At 48.9% G+C, this 17,856-nt stretch overlaps 1 protein-coding gene across 1 annotated transcript; it reads left to right on the top strand.

Annotated features, from left to right (window-relative positions):
* The first annotated feature begins 8,799 nt into the window (after positions 1–8,799).
* Positions 8,800–13,755, top strand: LOC142823162 (endonuclease domain-containing 1 protein-like). Its single transcript, XM_075913725.1, has 2 exons — positions 8,800–10,110; positions 12,108–13,755. The coding sequence occupies exons 1-2, from the start codon at positions 9,805–9,807 to the stop codon at positions 12,825–12,827; spliced, it is 1,026 nt and encodes a 341-aa protein (XP_075769840.1). The 5' UTR covers positions 8,800–9,804; the 3' UTR covers positions 12,828–13,755.
* Positions 13,756–17,856: the final 4,101 nt, after the last annotated feature.

Here is a 17,856-nt window from a genome sequence, read left to right as displayed (position 1 = left end):
ATAGTGTTTTAAAAAAACCTGGGTAATACTAACTAACATTTGTGCGTATTCTTTAACCTTAAGGCCCAAGCACACATGGGGAGGGACAGAACAAGCATGCGCCTGCAACACTTTATCCCATAGTGAAAGGTAACTTTTTGGCAATTGGCTTTTAAATGTATGTGGGGTGTGTGTGTGTCTGTGTGTGTGTGATTTGTGAGAGAGAGAGATGAGGTCTGTGCAAGACATAGGTGTGTTTTTAAAATGGGGTTCGAAGCATTTGGGGCTAATCCTAACTCTCATATTTTTTTTGCTTGTTCTTTATTCCATAGTCCCAAATATACATAGGGGAAAACAGAATAGCCCTGTGCCAGCCTGCCTTTACCCTGTGGTAGAAGGGAACTATCCATACTCATTTTTAAAGCGATAGAAATGTAGCTGTGTTAGTCTGGGGTAGCTGAAGCAAAAATGCAGGACAAAGTAGCACTTGAAAGACGAACAAGATGGTTTATTAGATGATGAGCTTTGGGTCTGGCCCACGAAAGCTCATCATCTAATAAACCATCTTGTTAGTCTTTAAAGTGCTACATTGTCCTGCATTTTTGCTTCATTTTTAAAGCGTGGGGGTTATTTTTTTTGTCTTTTAACTCATTGTAATGTTTAAATTGTGAGTTGGGTTTTTTTCAAAACTTAATTGTGGGGGAGCTTGTTGGTGTTTTTAAACTATATGTTGGCAAACTGCTGGTATAGAGTGTTTGGTGGGTTGCTTTTTCTGTGCCAAATGTGATGTGTTCAATGCATGTGGGTTTTGAAAAGTATATGGCTGCAAACTTGGTTTGGTGTGTTTTATAAAGCTGCTGTTTAGTGTATGTGTGTGGGGGGGAATAGGATATGCAAGGCATAGGGGTAGGGGTTTTTTTAAGTGCTTGGTTTGTTTAAACTAACAAGGGGTTTTAAAAGCAGTTTTGGCTTTTATTCTGCAAAATGAGATGTATTAAAAAAAAAAAAACAACAAAAACCCCACAAAATTATTTTAAAGTGGTAGAAATAAACTCAGAACGGGTGTTTGTTGTACAGCCTGAAATGGATGATTTTGTTTTAAAGCTATAACTTTTGAAATAGAAAACCCCCTAATGATTTTAAAGTTTACAAGAGGGTTTCATGTGTTTGATAATAATGTTGTTTGCTCCACAGTACAGTCAAGACACGAGAGGTCCTTAGACCAGAGGGAAAACAAGCTCAAAAGAAAAAGGAAAGAGACAGCTGAAAAGGAAAATTCCCCAGCATCAGTGACTGATGGATCGATGAAGCCCAGGAAATATATTTTGCTTATTGGTTTGGTTGTTTTATGAGGTTTTAAGTAAATACATAGGTGTGGGTGAGAGAGATGGTAAAGTTCAGGGGGTTTCTTTTTTTGTAAAACGTTTTTCCCCACACCTCATAGGCATGGACATCTTTTCTGACAATGCTATAGTCGGAGCTACAAGGACACCTCCTCCAGAACCGCCAAAGAACCAGGAATCTGCTTTGAGACCCTTAACAACGCAAAACGGCACAAGAGTGCAGATGAAGCATCTGGGCGGTCCGAACCTCACATACGTCAAACCCAAGGACAAAACAAAAGACTCTGGTAAAAAACAACCATGCAACCACAACTCCAGTTCCTCAGTGGCCACTGCCACACCAAGCCCTGAGAAAACTGAGCGAAAACGCCCACATTCACAAACCCGGAGCATGCGCTCTAGGGGTTGTGAATAAAAAACCAAGGACTGAAAACTCCTGCAATGCCGAGGTGTTGCAGCCACACAAACACAACTCCAGTTCCTCAGCGGCCACTGCCACACCAAGCCCTGAGAACTGTGAGTGAAAACGCCCACATTCACAAACCCGGAGCACGCGCTCTAGGGGTTGTGAACGTGCGCAAAACCACACACGTTCACAAACCCGGAGCACGCGCTCTAGGGGTTCTGAACGTGCGCAAAACCACACACGTTCACAAACCCGGAGCACGCGCTCTAGGGGTTCTGAACGTGCGCAAAACCACACACGTTCACAAACCCAGAGCACGCGCTCTAGGGGTTGTGAACGTGCGCAAAACCACACACATTCACAAACCCGGAGCATGCGCTCTAGGGGTTGTGAATAAAAAACCAAGGACTGAAAACTCCTGCAATGCCGAGGTGTTGCAGCCACACAAACACAACTCCAGTTCCTCAGCGGCCACTGCCACACCAAGCCCTGAGAACTGTGAGCGAAAATGCCCACATTCACAAACCCGGAGCATGCGCTCTAGGGGTTGTGAACGTGCATAAAACCACACACATTCACAAACCCGGAGCACGCGCTCTAGGGGTTGTGAACGTGTGCAAAACCACACACATTCACAAACCCGGAGCAGGCGCTCTAGGGGTTGTGAACGTGCATAAAACCACACACATTCGCAAACCCGGAGCACGCGCTCTAGGGGTTCTGAACGTGTGCAAAACCGCACACATTCACAAACCCGGAGCATGCGCTCTAGGGGTTGTGAATAAAAAACCAAGGCCGGACAAACCATTCTCCCAAAACCATGAGCTCATCACAGCTCCCCCATATTCTCGTATGGGGGAAGAGTTTGATGCTTCATTCAGAAAACTGGTGAATTCTGTATCCTCGGGGCCTAAAAGAAAGGGGCCTGGGGAAAGGGGTCATCCTCAGGGGTTCCCATCAGATAAGGTGTAAACAAAAGCATTTGGCGGATGAACGGGTGGCTGCCAAAAAGTTCCAGGCCAAGATCACTGCAAAATTTTAAAAAAAGGCTAAAGAAAAAATACCCAAAAGAGATGCCCCCTACTGGAGGTTCACAAAATGGCTTATCTGACCTGCGGGGTGGTGATGAGTCTGTAGACGGGTCCCTGGCTAGTCCTGGTGACTCTCTCAGAGACCGCTCTGACTCTGAAATGGCATCTGAGGTAGAAGATGCCCCTGATGGGCCCGTAGAGGAACCCTCAAGTGCCCCTGAAAATCCAGAGTTGTATATGGAGAGAGTGAGAAGTTGGCAACGTGAAGTACCTAGATTTGGGGGGTCAGTGTATTGTGTGGAATTTTGTTTTGTCCCTCTTGAGCAAATAAATTCAGCTGAACAGGTTATTGAAGCCTCACGTAGGGGAATACAGTTATTTCTAGATGACGTTAATGGTAGGGTAGGCCCTGATTATGTTCAGTTACGTTTAGAGAGCCGTAATTTAATTACGAGGTATTGCAGCCACGCAAACACAACTCCAGTTCCTCAGTTTCAGTCAGAAGAACTAGGGACGAGCTCTCTGCTGAGGATTTTTTAAACCAGACCTCAAAGCTGTTCCAGAGTAATAGAAAGTTGCACCTCAATGGACCATTGCTCCTCATTGTGACAGTTGTAAAAAACAGGGCTGGGGGTGCTCGGAGAGTTTTAAATTCTATCCTTAGTAGTCAAATTATTCATAAAAAGAGACCATGTGTAGTAGACCTGGCTTACACCGGTACCGATCTGTGTTTTGCAGGCGGGCTCTTGGCCGTCCTGTCAGATCGTAAACCTACGGATGCCGAATTGTTAGAGGGGGCGAGAAAGCTTCCCGAGAAACTGGGGTGGTCAGATCCAAAAAAGTTCCGCTCAGCGACGTAGCAAAGTTTGAACAGCATTTAGGAGTTAACATACAGGTGGTGCTGTATCTGGCGAAAGGCGGCTGGGGCTTTTTTAAAACGGGGGGGCCCAGTGTCCCCCAAGACTTATTTTATCCTGTTGCACGATGAGCATTACTATGGGGTCTGTTTCGAACTTAGCCGCGGTTTAGACAGCGCCGCGTTTTGAAAAAGACGGTCAAAATGAGCTCGAAATAAGCTATGGGAGCACAGTGCAAACAGCGTCGCTTATTTCCAGCGAAGGGTGCGGGGTAGTCGCATTCATAAAGATTAATCGCCTCTGTATAAATCCATGGGATGCCGGCAGCTGGAATTGTACCTACAGATGTGACCGCCTCGTCTCCAAAAAGCTCTTTTGGCCTTTGAAAAGGTTCAGAAAAGGGCCACAATGCAGAGAGGTTGGGAACGGGTCCCATAGGAGGAGAGATTAAAAAGACGGGGACTTTTCAGCTTGGAAAAGAGGAGACTCAGGGGGAATAGGAGAGAGGTCTATAAAATTATGACAGGTGTGGGAAAAGTGACTGACTTGTTCCCATCACCCAAAAACGAAGGGTCAGCAAGTGGCATGAATAGGCAGCAGGCTTAAAACATAACAAGGAAGTTTTTCTTCATGCAGCGCACCGCCAACCTGTGGAACTCCTCGCCGGAGGAGGCTGTGGAAAACCAGATTTAACAGGGTTTTAAAAAAAAGAGCGAGAGAGATTCATGGAGGTGAGGTCCATCAATGGGATGGGTAGGGAGGGTGTCCCTGCTCTGTGTGTCTGGAAAAGGGTGACGGGGGAGGGATCACTGGATGATTCCCTGTTCGGTTCACTCCCTCTGGGGCACCTGGCGCTGGCCACTGTGGGCAGACAGGACACTGGACTGGATGGGCCTTGGGTCCGACCCCGTCTGGCCGTTCCGATGTTTCTCTCTTCTAAAACGCAGCCCCCTGAGGCCGCACGGGAGGGGTCAGCTCCCCCCCGGCGTTGCCGTAGGACACCTGCAGTTGGGATTTGGGGTCACAGCCCGACCCCTGTTCCCACACGAGGCCGGGCTTGGGGCAGGCGGCTGCCGGTCGGTGTCGCTCGCTTCCACCCAGCCCCCAGGGACCCGCCCACCCCTGCTGGCTCACAGCTCAGTCCTCTGCCGGAAAAGCAAAATTTTTTCATTGGGAGCCCTGGGGTAGAGGTGATGTGGGGTTGGTCTCCCCTCTCCCCACCCCATTGGTGCTTGGCTTGTACTGAGCATGCTTAGTAACACTGCTGAAGCCTCTGTCCTCACTCTGCACCCCACATCACAGCATGCATAGGTCACCCCTCTCCCCCTCAATCTGAAATTTCTTCACAACCAACCTGTGGAACTCCTTGCCAAAGGATGTGGTGAAGACCAGGATTTTAATAGGGTTCAATAGCAGGGAAGAAGCCAGGGAAGTCGAGGCCCCATTTCTGGAGGCCTGGCTGCTTGCTCAAGAAGATTTGCAAGTTTAAGAGAAGTTTTTTCTTAGTTCCTGAGGTGCGTCTACACAGCAGGGTGATTTCGGGAGAACGGTCGTTTTTCCAAAATAAGAATGCGAGAATCTACACAGCATTTCTGGGCTGTGTCTAGACTCCAAAGAAAAGTTGCGTAACTTTTTCCGCTTTTCTTTCGGAAGAGGCTTTTCCGAAACTATACGGAAAAAAACCTCCGCGTTCGGCACATCTCTTCTTTCTCAGACAATGAGGAATACCGGGATGGCGAAGGAACAGCAGAAACTGTTCCAAAAAAACAGACACAATCCTTGGACGAAGCAGAGTTTTTCTGTTTCTCTCAGAAAAACTCCGTGGTGTAGACAGACCCTCCATCATTTCAAAATAAATCCTGTTGTTTTCAAAATAAATTGGCAGCTTCTTCTGCCTTCTCTAACCTCATTCCATGAGAAATAACGCCTCTTACGAAATGGCTATTTCGAAATAGTGGTTGTGTGGACACTCCGCTCTTTTGAAATGATCTATTTTAGAGTATTTCATCCAAAATAGCTTATTCCGAAATATTCGTGCCGTGTAGACGTTCCCTAAGGCAGTGTTTCTCAATCGGTGCTACGAGTAGTCTGAGGAGGTGTGTCTAGACTACAGGGTTTTGTCGACAAAAGTGGACTTTTGTGGACCAAACTAGACCTGTTTCTGCACTGCCGCCGAGTTCTGTCGACATAACGATGACAACTCGGCAATTTTGTTGACAGCGGTAAACCTCATTCTGCGAGGATTAACGCCTGTTGTCGACAGAGTTCTGTCTCCAGAAGGTGTTATGGCATCTACACTGCCCATTGCGTCTACACTCTCGTGTTGACAAAGCGGCTTGCTTTGTCGATGGAACTGGCTGTCATCTGGACGCTCTTTGTCGACAGAAGCTTTGTCGACTGTATCTGTCGACAAAACTTCTGTCAACAAAAGCCTGTCTTCTAGACGTACCCGGGGGGTACATCCGCACCACTGAAATTTGGGGAAAACTGAAGTTTTCTTGTAAGTTTGACAGCCCTTTATTAGTTTTGTACTCTCTACACCCAAAAATGTCATGGCCCGCCCTGCGGCAACTAAGTTGTTTCAACAAATGTGTTGCAAGGGTAGAAAAAAATGGGGCATGTCTGAAAACTAGCTCCTGGAGGTCCTTTTCATTTTATTTTTTTAAAGGGGGCGCTTTATTAAAAAAAGAGGTTGAGCCGCATTGGGCTAAGGTGCGACAGACCCGCTCCTTGTTTGTTAACGTTCGGAAGTTTAACAGGACTGGTCTAAATTCCAATCCTCGCAGCACAACACTCACTCCTATCTCCTGTCCTGTCTGGTGCTTTTTAAGTACCTGGCCTTGTGTTCATGACGATCTAAGGGTCCTTCGGTTACTGGACTGACTTGTTCCCCTCTCCCCTCGGGCCAGGCCCAAGCTCCAGGGGCTGGCCCGAGGGACGGTAACAGGCCACAATTTGGGGGCTGGAGCACAGGACCTACGAGGAGAGGCTGAGGGATTTGGGTTTGTTCAGTCTGCAGAAGAGAAGAGTGAGGGGGGATTTAGTAGCAGCCTGCAACTCCCGGAAGGGGTGTTCCGAAGAGGATGGGAGGGGACTCGCCCTTAGCCCCGCCCCTTCCACACAAGACTCCGCCCCTCCTACCCAAGGCCCCTCCCCTTCTGGGAGCACATAGGAAACCTCCCAAACCTTGCCTGGTGGCTCAGAAATTTTGCTCTTGACGGCCTGGCCCTGATCTTAGGCCTTCTCTGGCCGTGTTCTGGATGGTGTCCCAAGTCCCCTTTTTAGACCAAAAGTACTTGGCTAGTGACTGTCAAATCTGTTTAATAGTTCGGGGACAGCTGAACGTGTGTCTTTCGACAAACAAATGGTGCAAATATTTCCTGTCACTTCAAAGATCTTGAGACAAAGCCCTAGGAAACATCGGACTATTTCATCAGGATGGTCTAGGTCAAACCAAGAGATTCCTTGTCGGTGGTCGCAAAGGATTGGACAAGCTACTCGCACTTGTTTGTGAGTTTCCCTGTGGCTGTCTGAGGCTCTGTCTGCGCGGCAGAAAAACCATGCTGAGTCCCGGGAACGTGTCCACTTTTTCGGCACCGTTTCCGTAAACGTGGGCGCGGTCTTTTGACATCCCTGCCTTTCTCATTTAATGAGGAATAAGGCCTCTTCCAGAAGAGGAGGTTTTTCCGATATTTGGCGCAGTGTAGAGAGGCCAAATATCGGAAAAGTCTCTTCCGACAAGATTCGGAAAACGATGCACAGATTGCAGATCACAATTTGCGTGTCTTTTTCCAGCAGAACTCTGCAGAGTAGACCTGGACTAAGTGATTTTCTCTCCATTTCCGCATGCCCAGAGCGGGCTTTCTGATCTGGCTACTGTGCATTTTCCGTAATGGAGTGTGTGCTCTTACCTAATTGAAGGAGTTAAGAGCTCACTAAAAGATTTACAGCCTTGTATTGACACAAGCCCAGGTGATCTCTCTTGTACACAGCGGGTGCCTGTTCCTCATGCCTGCTCACTTCTCTGTAATTCTAAGTAACGTGATACACTAATACCTGCCATTGTCTGTCCCATCACCTTTATCTGCTGTTTGGAAACAGCCCGATCCTTTCCCTGAGTACACAGAGATAAAGGAGAGGGCTATTGCACTATTAACAAGCTCATTAACCCTCTTCCTCATCCTGATAATCTAGTTCTTCAGAAGACCATTCGTTAAGATAACAAGGCCCTCGCTGTTAATAGCTGGGCATCTCTGCGGCAATACCTCCCTTGGCGCAACCACCGAGTCGGGGCATCACGAAAAAAGTTTTCCTCCAAGAGACGGATCCCAAGATGAATTAGGGAGAACACCACAGCCGCAATCCAAAAACTCTCAGTAAACACCCACCTCGGAGCTCACTGGGAAGGGGCCACGGCCTTTGCCTCAGTTTCCCACCTTGCTAAAGGAGACCACTCTGTGTGTTTCACTCTGCTGAATACCTCATGAAAACAGGCCTGGGGGGCCGGTCAGTGATGGGAGGGGGCAGACTTTGTTGCAGGGCCCCTGCCTGGCCTCCCAAGCCCATGACCGGTAAAGTGGCAAAGTTTGCAAACAATAGACATTCAAGTTTAAGTCTAAAGCAGAATCATAGAATCCTAGAACCATAGAGCTGGAAGAGACCTCAGAAGGCCATAGAGTCCAGCCCCCTGCTCTAGGCAGTACCAATCCTGACTCCCAGAGCGTGAGGCGTTCCAGCGAAATCTCACACAACGGCGCGACTGGTCAATAACACAGCAGATGAAATTCCAAAGTAATGCACATTGGCAAAAGTGATCCTGGACTTCCAACACTCCGGCCATCTGAAGAAGTGGGCTGTGCCCACAAAAGCTCACCATACCATCGACCTGTTTTGTTTGTCTTCAAAGTGCTACCAGGCTATTTGTTGTGTTTTAAGTTTTTCCTGTTACAGACTCACTTGGCTCCCCCCGGTAACTTTTGACACATATTATGGTGGGTTCGAAATTAGTTGTTCCCACTCATGAACTATCTTGGAGTCTCTGAAAACTTCTCCTTAAAAACTTAAACTTTTTCCTAATGTCCAACCTAGACCTCCCTTGCTGCAGTTTAAGCCCATTGCTGCTGCTTCTATCCTCAGAGGCCAAGATGAACAAGTTTTCTCCCCCCTCCTTGTGACACCCTTTTAGATACTTGAAAACAGCTCTCATGTCCCCTCTCAGTCTTCTCTTTTCCAAACTAAACAAACCCAGTTCTTTCAGCATATTTAAGAGCAGGTTGGATAGACCATCTTGGGATGGAAGAATCCCAAGTATTGTTACAGGCTGGGGACCGACTGGCTAAGTAGCAGTTCTGCAGAAAAGGACCTGGGGGCTACAGTGGATGAGAAGCTGGAGATGAGTCAACAGGGGGCCCTTGTAGCCAAGAAGGCTAATGGCATATTAGGTTGCATTAAGAGGAGCATTGCCAGCAGATCCAGAGATGTCATTATTCACCTTTATTCGGCTTTGGTGAGGCCACATCTGGAGTATTGTGTCCAGTTCTGGGCCCCCCACTACAGAAGGGATGTGGACACATTGGAGAGGGTCCAGCAGAGGGCGACCAAAATGATGCGGTGGCTGGAGCCCATGACCTACGAGGAGAGGCTGAGGGACTTGGGTCTGTTTAGTCTGCAGAGGTGAAGAGTGAGGGGAGATTTGAGAGCAGCCTGCAACTTCCTGAAGGGAGGTTCCAAAGAGGCTGGAGAGAGGCTGTTCTCAGTAGTGACGGATGCAGAACAAGGAGCAATGGGCTCAAGTTGTGGTGGGAGAGGCCCAGGTTGGAAATTAGGAAAAACGATTTCCCTAGGCGGGTGGGGAAGCTCTGAAATGGGTTCCCTAGGGAGGGAGGGGGGAATCTCCATCCCTAGAGATGTTTCAGTCCTGGCTGGACCAAGCCCTGGCTGGGCTGATTGAGTTGGGTTGGTCCTGCCTTGGGCAGGGGGCTGGACCCGATGACTCCTGAGGTCTCTTCTATGGTTCTACCTGCCTCTCCCCTCCTCAGGCCCATGACAGGCTGGCCCGGCCCAGTTCTTAGCAAGGCCCTGGCAGGGAGCCCAAGGATGACTCAGCCCAGGACGGTGGGCGGAGATGGCCTGCGAGGGCCAATATAAGCAGCAGCCACAAAGGAACCGGCTCTAACACGCTGTGAGCCATGGGGCCGCTGGTGCTACTGGGCTTCGCTGTGCTCTGCGCCGGGCTGGCACGGGCTGAAGTGGTCAGTGATTTCAGTCCATGCAAGCAGTTTTTCTACGGAGGAGAGGCGCCCCAAGGGTTTGGCACGGCAACCACGGCCAACATCTGCCAGAGGTACGCAAATGTCTATCGTTTCGCCACCCTTTACGACAAGAGCAGCCACATCCCGGTCTGGTCGGCGTACACGCTGGATCCAAAGAATTGCAAACCTGAAGACCCAAAGGATGAAAATAAACCCACAAAGTTGTGGAAGGTGGAGCCGCAGGTCAGTCTGTCTCCTCTCTGATTCTCTCTGGCTCTCATGGCTCTGGGAATGGGGGTAAGTTTGGGGCCCTGGGGCTCCCTGCTGCAGAGAGGTGGGGGGTGGCTGAGGGCCCCAGGACTTACCAAGCAGCCAGCATGTCTTGGCCCTGGTGGGGGGCCAGCCCCACTGCCCTCCGGCCACACACAGGCAGGGAGTGGCCCCTGGAGCAGTGGGGTGGGGGGTTAACTCCCCTTGGCAGTGTGAGCGGCTGTGGCCAGCAGGAGAGCCCGCGTGTGAACACCACAAACCCCTGTTGCTAGACAATCAGCGGCACGGCCCTGCTGCTCACAGCCCTGCAGCGCGCACACAGCCTCGGCTTCCTGCTTCCGTGCACATTAAGCAGAGCACACAGTCCTGCTTTTAGCACTGATCTGTCGGCCAGTTTCTCTTCGGGCAGGGCTGTGGTTCAGAGCAATATCCCACAGGAGGCTCTGAAAACTCCAGTGGTGCCGCACGTGTTGTATCCGGACCACACTGACCGGCAGCGTGTGAGTGTCCCAATGACCCTTCCCAAGACACGGCTCGTGTAAAGATTGGTACATTACTGATGAAAACGGGGTCAGTACATTCTGTCACAGGCTGGAAAAGGCCACAGCTGCCCTAGATGAACGTCTCCTTGCTAAAATAACTCACAGGATTATGAAGTTGTGTGCAGTGTTGCAGTAGCCGAATTCGGCAACAAGCCCCTGCAAAGCCATATCTTTTATTGGACCAATTTCTGTTGTTGCGAGAGACGTGTTTGAGCTTCTACGGGTCGTCTTCACCTCTCGACTCTTTCACTCCCAGATGCTAGTCCAATAAACGATATTTCTTCACCCACCTTGGCTCAGCAATACACAGTGCCAGACCTCAGTAAGTTTCTTAAGCAGGTCTTGAAGATTTTATACAGCCTGGGGAGATATTTTAACACATACAAAAATGAGGTCCAGAAATGGAGGTAAGGATGCCGGATTTGTGCAGGTCGGGTGGATTTTGTGATGTATTTGTGGGCTTGATAACTCTGTTCTCCTTCCCCCATGACTTCCTAAAGGGGGAGTAGAGATCAATTGAGTAACACAAGGGTACAAACCCACATGAGAATGTGTTGGCCAGGAAAAACCAAGGCTGTGTCTAGACTGGCCAGTTTTTCCGGAAAATCAGCCGCTTTTCTGGAAAAACTTGCCAGGTGTTCACACTGGCCGCTTGAATTTCCGCAAAAGCACTGCCTTCCTACTGTAAGAAATCAATGTTTCTTGCAGAAATACTATTCTGCTCCCATTCAGGCAAATAGTGCCTTTTGTGCAAAGCTTTTGCGCAAGAGGGCCAGCGTAGACAGCTCAGATTTGTTTTGCGCAAAAAAGCCCCGATGGCGAAAATGGTGATCGGGGCTTTTTTGTAGAAAAGCGCGTCTAGATTGGCCATGGACGCTTTTCTGCAAAAATTGCTTTTGCGGAAAAGCGTCCGTGCCAATCTAGACACTCTGTTCCGCAAATGCTTTTAACGGAAAACTTTTCCATTAAAAGCATTTCTGGAAGATCATGCCAGTCTAGATGCACCAGAAACCCAGATACGCACAACTTGGGAAATCCATAGTTCAGGTCCCCTAAAATAACCTTAACTCTGCCCCACAGAGGCCCCAGCAATGCTACAGGGGCACAGCATTCACAGCTCACCTCTCCAATACGGAACGGGCTGCTTTTGTCTCACCTTAGTCCTGTTTGTACACATGCCCCCGCGCCATGATCTGGGCCAGCAGATACATGACCTCTGTCCCGGGATGCCGGTAGGCCCGGCCAGCCCAGTAACTCCTGTGTGGGGCCCTGTCGATCAGATCTAGCCAGACAAGAGGGGGTTCAGAGATGGGCAATCAAGATGCCTGGAGCTGAGAGACACACACAGGTCTGGTTGCTGCTCTGGGCATGTCGTGGACACTCTGATGTATGTCGAATGTAAAGGCCTCTGCCCTTCTCTCTTCCCAGCTGTCTGGTTTGCCAGGGGCAGACATGCAGACGGAAGGAGAGCTGAAAAAAAACAAAAACATACTGCAAGAAAAAGAAGACATCAAAAAAAAGCTGAAGGAAAGCCAGGCCATCGATGAGGATTACGAGAAAACAGGCTACGACCGGGGACACCTGAACCCCAACGCCTTCCAGTGCGACGACGGCCGCACGGCCACCTTCACCCTCACCAACGCCGCCCCCATGGACCCCTGCTTCAATGAGGTCAGATGGTTTGAGCTGGAAAAGAATCTCAAGAAGCAGTTAGAAGAGAAGTGCCTCAATCGAAACGGGGAGGCCTTCCTCGTGACCGGCGCGGTGCCCAACCACCACAAATATGAAAATTATAAAATGCCTCTTCCAAATAACAACGGTGCGGGGAGGGTGGTGGTGCCCCGCTACATCTGGACGGCCGTTTGCTGTGAGCACGCCAACAATAACGAGAAATTCGCCTTCGCCTTCCTGGGGGAGAATAAGCCAGACAGCATCCTGAAGAGCATGAATGTGTCAGAGCTGAACGAAGAGTTAAACAGGCTGTATGGGAATAATTTGGCCATCCGGATTTTTAAAGACGACTGCAATGAACGCAGCTCAAAGGCACAGGATGTTTTATCAGCAATCACCAAAGAGCTACACAACGAGTTTCCAAACTGGGAACTGCCCGTGCCAGCAAACAAAAGGCCCAGGCTTGGGCGTAAATAGAACCACATGCAGTTTAGTGAGCACAAGCCAAAGCCGTAGTAGAAGCTGAGCTAAGCTGTCGGGGACCGGGGGGAGAGGGAGGAGCTGGCAGACAGAAATCCCACTAACCCTTTTAATCGCAGAGTGCACGAGCGTGTCAATGTCACCCCCAGCGCTGACCCCCCCCATCTTCTTTTCCCACCTGCTGCTTTACAAATCTTGCCTCCAATTAGCCCCACATCCTGCCCCGTTTTGGCACAGCCGAAGCCCCATGGGGGCAGAGCTCCACCTACCTACAGTGGCTGAGTCTATCACAGCTCCGGCTCCCACTCCAGGTTGGATTTTCTCGCCCAGAAAGGTTGGGGGTCGGTTGGCCTAGAATGGATCCTCAATTCTGCAGAAGCCAGAGACCAACCGGGAAGTGCTCCGTGTTCTCCTGCATCTCGGTGCACTGTGCCAGGTCTGTGCCACGGGGATTCGACTCCATCTGGGCCTCGCATCCCTGGGCCAATGTCTGTGCCGGGGGCTAATGCCCCCTTTCGGGAAGCGTGTGGGGCTGCTAGAGAAACGCCATGACGGTGATTCGCATAACGCTGATGAATCTTGGGGTGGGTTGCGATCAGTACAATCCATTGTGTGTTAAAACTTTTCCTGACGCGTCGCCAGAGCCCGCGACAAAGTCCTGCTTGGCTGAGCTTGGCAAATGAACAGGTTGAAAATAAAAAGGCTTGATGGCAAAGCGCCCCCGCTGCTGTGTTGGTTTTTGTCAGGGCTGTTCCCCACGCTGGCACTCCAAGTGCCGAAGTTGGGGACCCGCAAGAGAGCTCCCCAACCTTGCCTCTACGGGCACCGGTTACAAAAAACGTCCCCCCACAATCATAATACCCAGGCTTTGGGGAATTGCTGCCACCAGCAAGTGCTTTTATTGCCCCAAACCAGGGGGACACTTGAAACCACCCCCCGGGGTACCCCAAGCTCTTATGCCCCCAAAGAGCTTGAAAAGAGAAAAACAAGCGGACGTCTCCGATAGCCGACGCCTCAGTCCGAGGCCTGCAGATCCCCGCAGACGGACCCCCCCCAAATGCAAGAATCCAATCCTCACTTAAAAGATTATTACAAAACAAAAGTGAAACGTACAAAAGGCAAACTGGGTTGCTCGGTGTGACAGAGCAATTGGGGAACAGCAATTAAAACACAGAGACAAGTCTCTGGGCGCACGGCTTGGATGGTAAAGGGGAGGGGAGGCAGAGAATCGCACAGCGCAGTGCCAACCGAACCACAAAATACAGCGAAATGACCCCGAACGCAACTGGATTCACTTTTCCCTGCTGCTCACTTCCCGTTTTCTCTGTGGTCAGGCCCTGAATTCAAAGAATCCTAGAATACTAGGACTGGAAGGGACCTCGAGAGGTCATCGAGTCCAGCCCCCTGCCCTCACGGCAGGACCAAATACTGTCTAGACCATCCCTGATAGACATTTATCTAACCTGCTCTTCAATATCTCCAGAGATGGGGATTCCACAACCTCCCTGGGCAATTTATTCCAGTGTTTCACCACCCGACAGTTAGGAACTTTTTCCTAATGTCCAGCCTCAACCTCCCTGGCTGCAGTTTAAGCCCATTGCTTCTTGTTCTATCCCCAGAGGCCAAGATGAACAAGTTTTCTCCCTCCTCCTTATGTGACACCCTTTTAGATACCTGACAACGGCTCTCACGTCCCCTCTCAGTCTTCTCCTTTCCAAACTAAACAAACCCAATTCTTTCAGCCTTCCCTTCTAGCTCCTGTTCTCTAGACCTTTCATCATTCTTGTTGCTCTTCTCTGGACCCTCTCCGATTTCTCCACATCCTTCTTGAAATGCGGTGCCCAGAACTGGACACAAGACTCTAACTGAGGCCTAACCAGCGCAGAGCAGAGCGGAAGAAGGACTCCTCGTGTCTTGCTCACAACACACCTGTTCTTGCAGCCCAGAATCATGTTTGCTTTTTTTGCTACCTTTCACTATGGGATAAAGTGTTGCAGGCACATGCCTGTTCTGTTCCCCCATGTGTGCTTGGGCCTTAAGGTTAAAGAATACGCACAAATGTTAGTTAGTATTACCCAGGGGTTTTTTAAACAGTATTAAGCACAACTCCAGTTAAAAATGGTTTTTACCTTGGCCTGGTGGGGAACTGCAGCTTAAAATGACTGGTTCCATGTTAAACAGATCACACTGCAATAAAGATAGCCACCATTATTTTACTCAGAGAGCATGGCCCAAGAGTGGCATTATAGAATATATATTTTCAAAGTTAAAAACAGGGAACATACCTTCTCCTGTCGCAGTCCAGCAGCCATTCAAGAAAGTTTCTGTTGAAACTACCTAGGTTTTTTATACCCTCCTAACCCATTGTTTCAAGGAACTTCAACATAGCTAGCAGGTGAATTTGATCACTGCAACTCTGAAATAATAGATCCTTAAAGACTTTAGGCACCCCTCCCTAGCATTGCCTTTCGTGATCTGGGGGTGGAAGAATGAAGCTGTCTCCACACCTGAGTTGCTTTTGGCTACATTTTTTTCTTTCAGTTAAAACACATTTTTTGTAGGGCTTTCTTACAGTAGTCACAGTAAAAGCACCAATCCTTAATGTATCTGTACCCATTTCCATGTGGAGACCCTTTGCAGGTATCAATATGTGTCTTGGGGTTTGTTTTTTTTAACACGCTTCTTTCAGGCTTAAGGCTTGGGGTTTAAATACAATGCTTTTAAATGTTTGATTGGCTTTAGAGCAAATGCTTGTTCTAAAGTATGGGTAAAAGTTGGAAACATTTCAGTTTGGGGTTAGACCCTTCATTTTTTGTTTTAACTTTTAATGGCTAGAAAAAGTAGCCCATAGCATTCAACCAACGCCTGTGTCCTTTAAACTGTCCAATAGCGCTCTACCAGCCCCAGGGGTTATATTTAAACTGTCCAATAGCATCTGCAAACTCCTGAGGTGTTATTTAATTAGATATTCATCAGAGCCCACCCATCCAACCCATCAAATTTAATTACTAAACATTAACCATAACAAGGGTAAGTGGTCACACCTAAACCTAACCACTGACTACAGCCCCCTGGCTATTCAGTGAGGTGCGGTGAAACCATTGAGTTCATGTCTAATAAATCCTAACTGGGGCGGGGGGGGGTGGGGTAATTTTTCCCTTTTATTTAAAAAAACAAAACATTTTGAGGGGTTTTTCCTTCCCCCGCGTTTCTACCATACCTCTTTCAGGGGGTTTTCAGTAAATGGGCCCCTTTATACAAAATGGATTCTCAAAAGTTATAGCTTTAAAACAAAATAATCCATTTCAGGCTGTACAACAAACACCCGTTTTGAGTTTATTTCTACCACTTCAAAAAACCACACAACAAGCAAGAAAAACCCCACAAAATTATTTTAAATACATCTCAGTTTGCAGAATAAAAGCCCAAACGGATCATTTTAAAATGATTTTATTGAAAAGACATACAGACCATGTGTTCCACCCAAACTTTTACTCTCGTAAGGATCACACAACCCTTCTGAGAGAAGATAGTCACAAAAGCCCCTTTTCAAAAGATATTTACAGCTACCAAGTTTTATATCTCATGTGTGTCCCCTCACCATTCTCTAACGTCATCCTTTTAGACAGCTGACAAATAGTCTTTTTCTTAAGCAGGGTTCTGTAACTTTTTGTACGCACCAGACGTTCAATATAACGCTCTAAGCAGGCGTCTTTTGGCTTGGTCATGGTCTTTAAAACACTGTGAGGATCTTGACTGAATTGCACTGCATTTACCAAAGTCACCCCTTGTGCTAAGTGTTCCTGAGTTAAGCACAGACATTGCATAGCATAACTGACGGCGAGAACAGTATTTAATAAGCTTTCCAAACACAGTTCAGCACACAGGCCCCGGAGCTTGCGGTTTATATCCTCTGGGGTCCAAGACACACAGTCATGGTGCCGCTGGGCTGGCACATTTATGACACAACCCTCCCAGTCCTCAAAAAGCTTTTCCCTAAGACAGTGACTAAGGACGGTATAAACAGCAACGCGTACAATAGAGCACATCACTTTTTTACGCTTATGATGTGGTCAATGCCATGCCACCTCCTGAATTCTCCATGGCCGTCATCCTTGGCGTTCTCTTCAATGCTTTGTATCGGTGTTGAGCAAAACCAAGGTGGGCCCGGTTCGTCCGCCTTGTCCGATGCAATGCTGCCCTGGGTCTGAGGGTCAGCTAGAAAGCCATCGTCGAGCTGTCAAAAGATTGCCAGAAAGAAATAATGTAAGACGCTCTGGTCATTTTTTTTTTTTTTTACAAAATCCCGATTTCTTAACCCCGTGATGCCCCAACTTCGATCTTTCATTTACCTGTTTGGCTTCTTTTCCATGCATCTTGTCCGACTCCTGGGCGCCGTAGGCACCTTCCTTCTCCAGGCCATCTAGCTTGTCGGGCTGCATCGTGAGCGGTTGGGTTTCGGCGTCAGATACTGGTGTATCCATCAGCGGCTGGGCCAAAGGGCTCCCTTCAACTTCTCCTTCCTCCTCGGAACTGTCGCTGATGTAGAGCCTTCTTCTCGGCACCAAAACAAAGTTGGTGAAAGACGCCATGGTTCCGCTCAGCGTTTGCACGCTCTCTGAAACACGCGCTCTTGGAACAAGATGGCCTCTTTTGTGTGGCGCTAGAACTTATGGGGAAGTGCTATGCTCTGATTGTCAGAGGGTGTCACGGGAAGTTCTTAGAGGGGTCACATGACCCGCTTCCGGTCTGATCAACGGGCCCGGAACTGCACCCCCGATTGGTCAAAGTGATTCGCGGGGTGGTCCTACGGGGGAAAAACCCTTCCTGATTGGTAGAGGGAGGTGGGGCGAGTTCTTAGAGGGGTCACACGACCCACTTCTGGGCGGGTCATCCGGTCCCGGAACTGCCCCCGATTGGTCAAAGCGGTTTGCGGGGCGGCCCTACAGGGGAAAAACCCTTCCTGATTGGTAGAGGAAGGAGGGGCGAGTCCTTAGAGGGGTCACATGACACCCCTATTGACCCT

The sequence above is a fragment of the Pelodiscus sinensis genome, chromosome 32, assembly GCF_049634645.1.
Source record: "Pelodiscus sinensis isolate JC-2024 chromosome 32, ASM4963464v1, whole genome shotgun sequence".
NCBI classification, from domain to species: domain Eukaryota; kingdom Metazoa; phylum Chordata; order Testudines; family Trionychidae; genus Pelodiscus; species Pelodiscus sinensis.
Note: the sequence above shows the minus strand (reverse complement) of the source record. Positions and strands in the feature narration are given on the sequence as shown.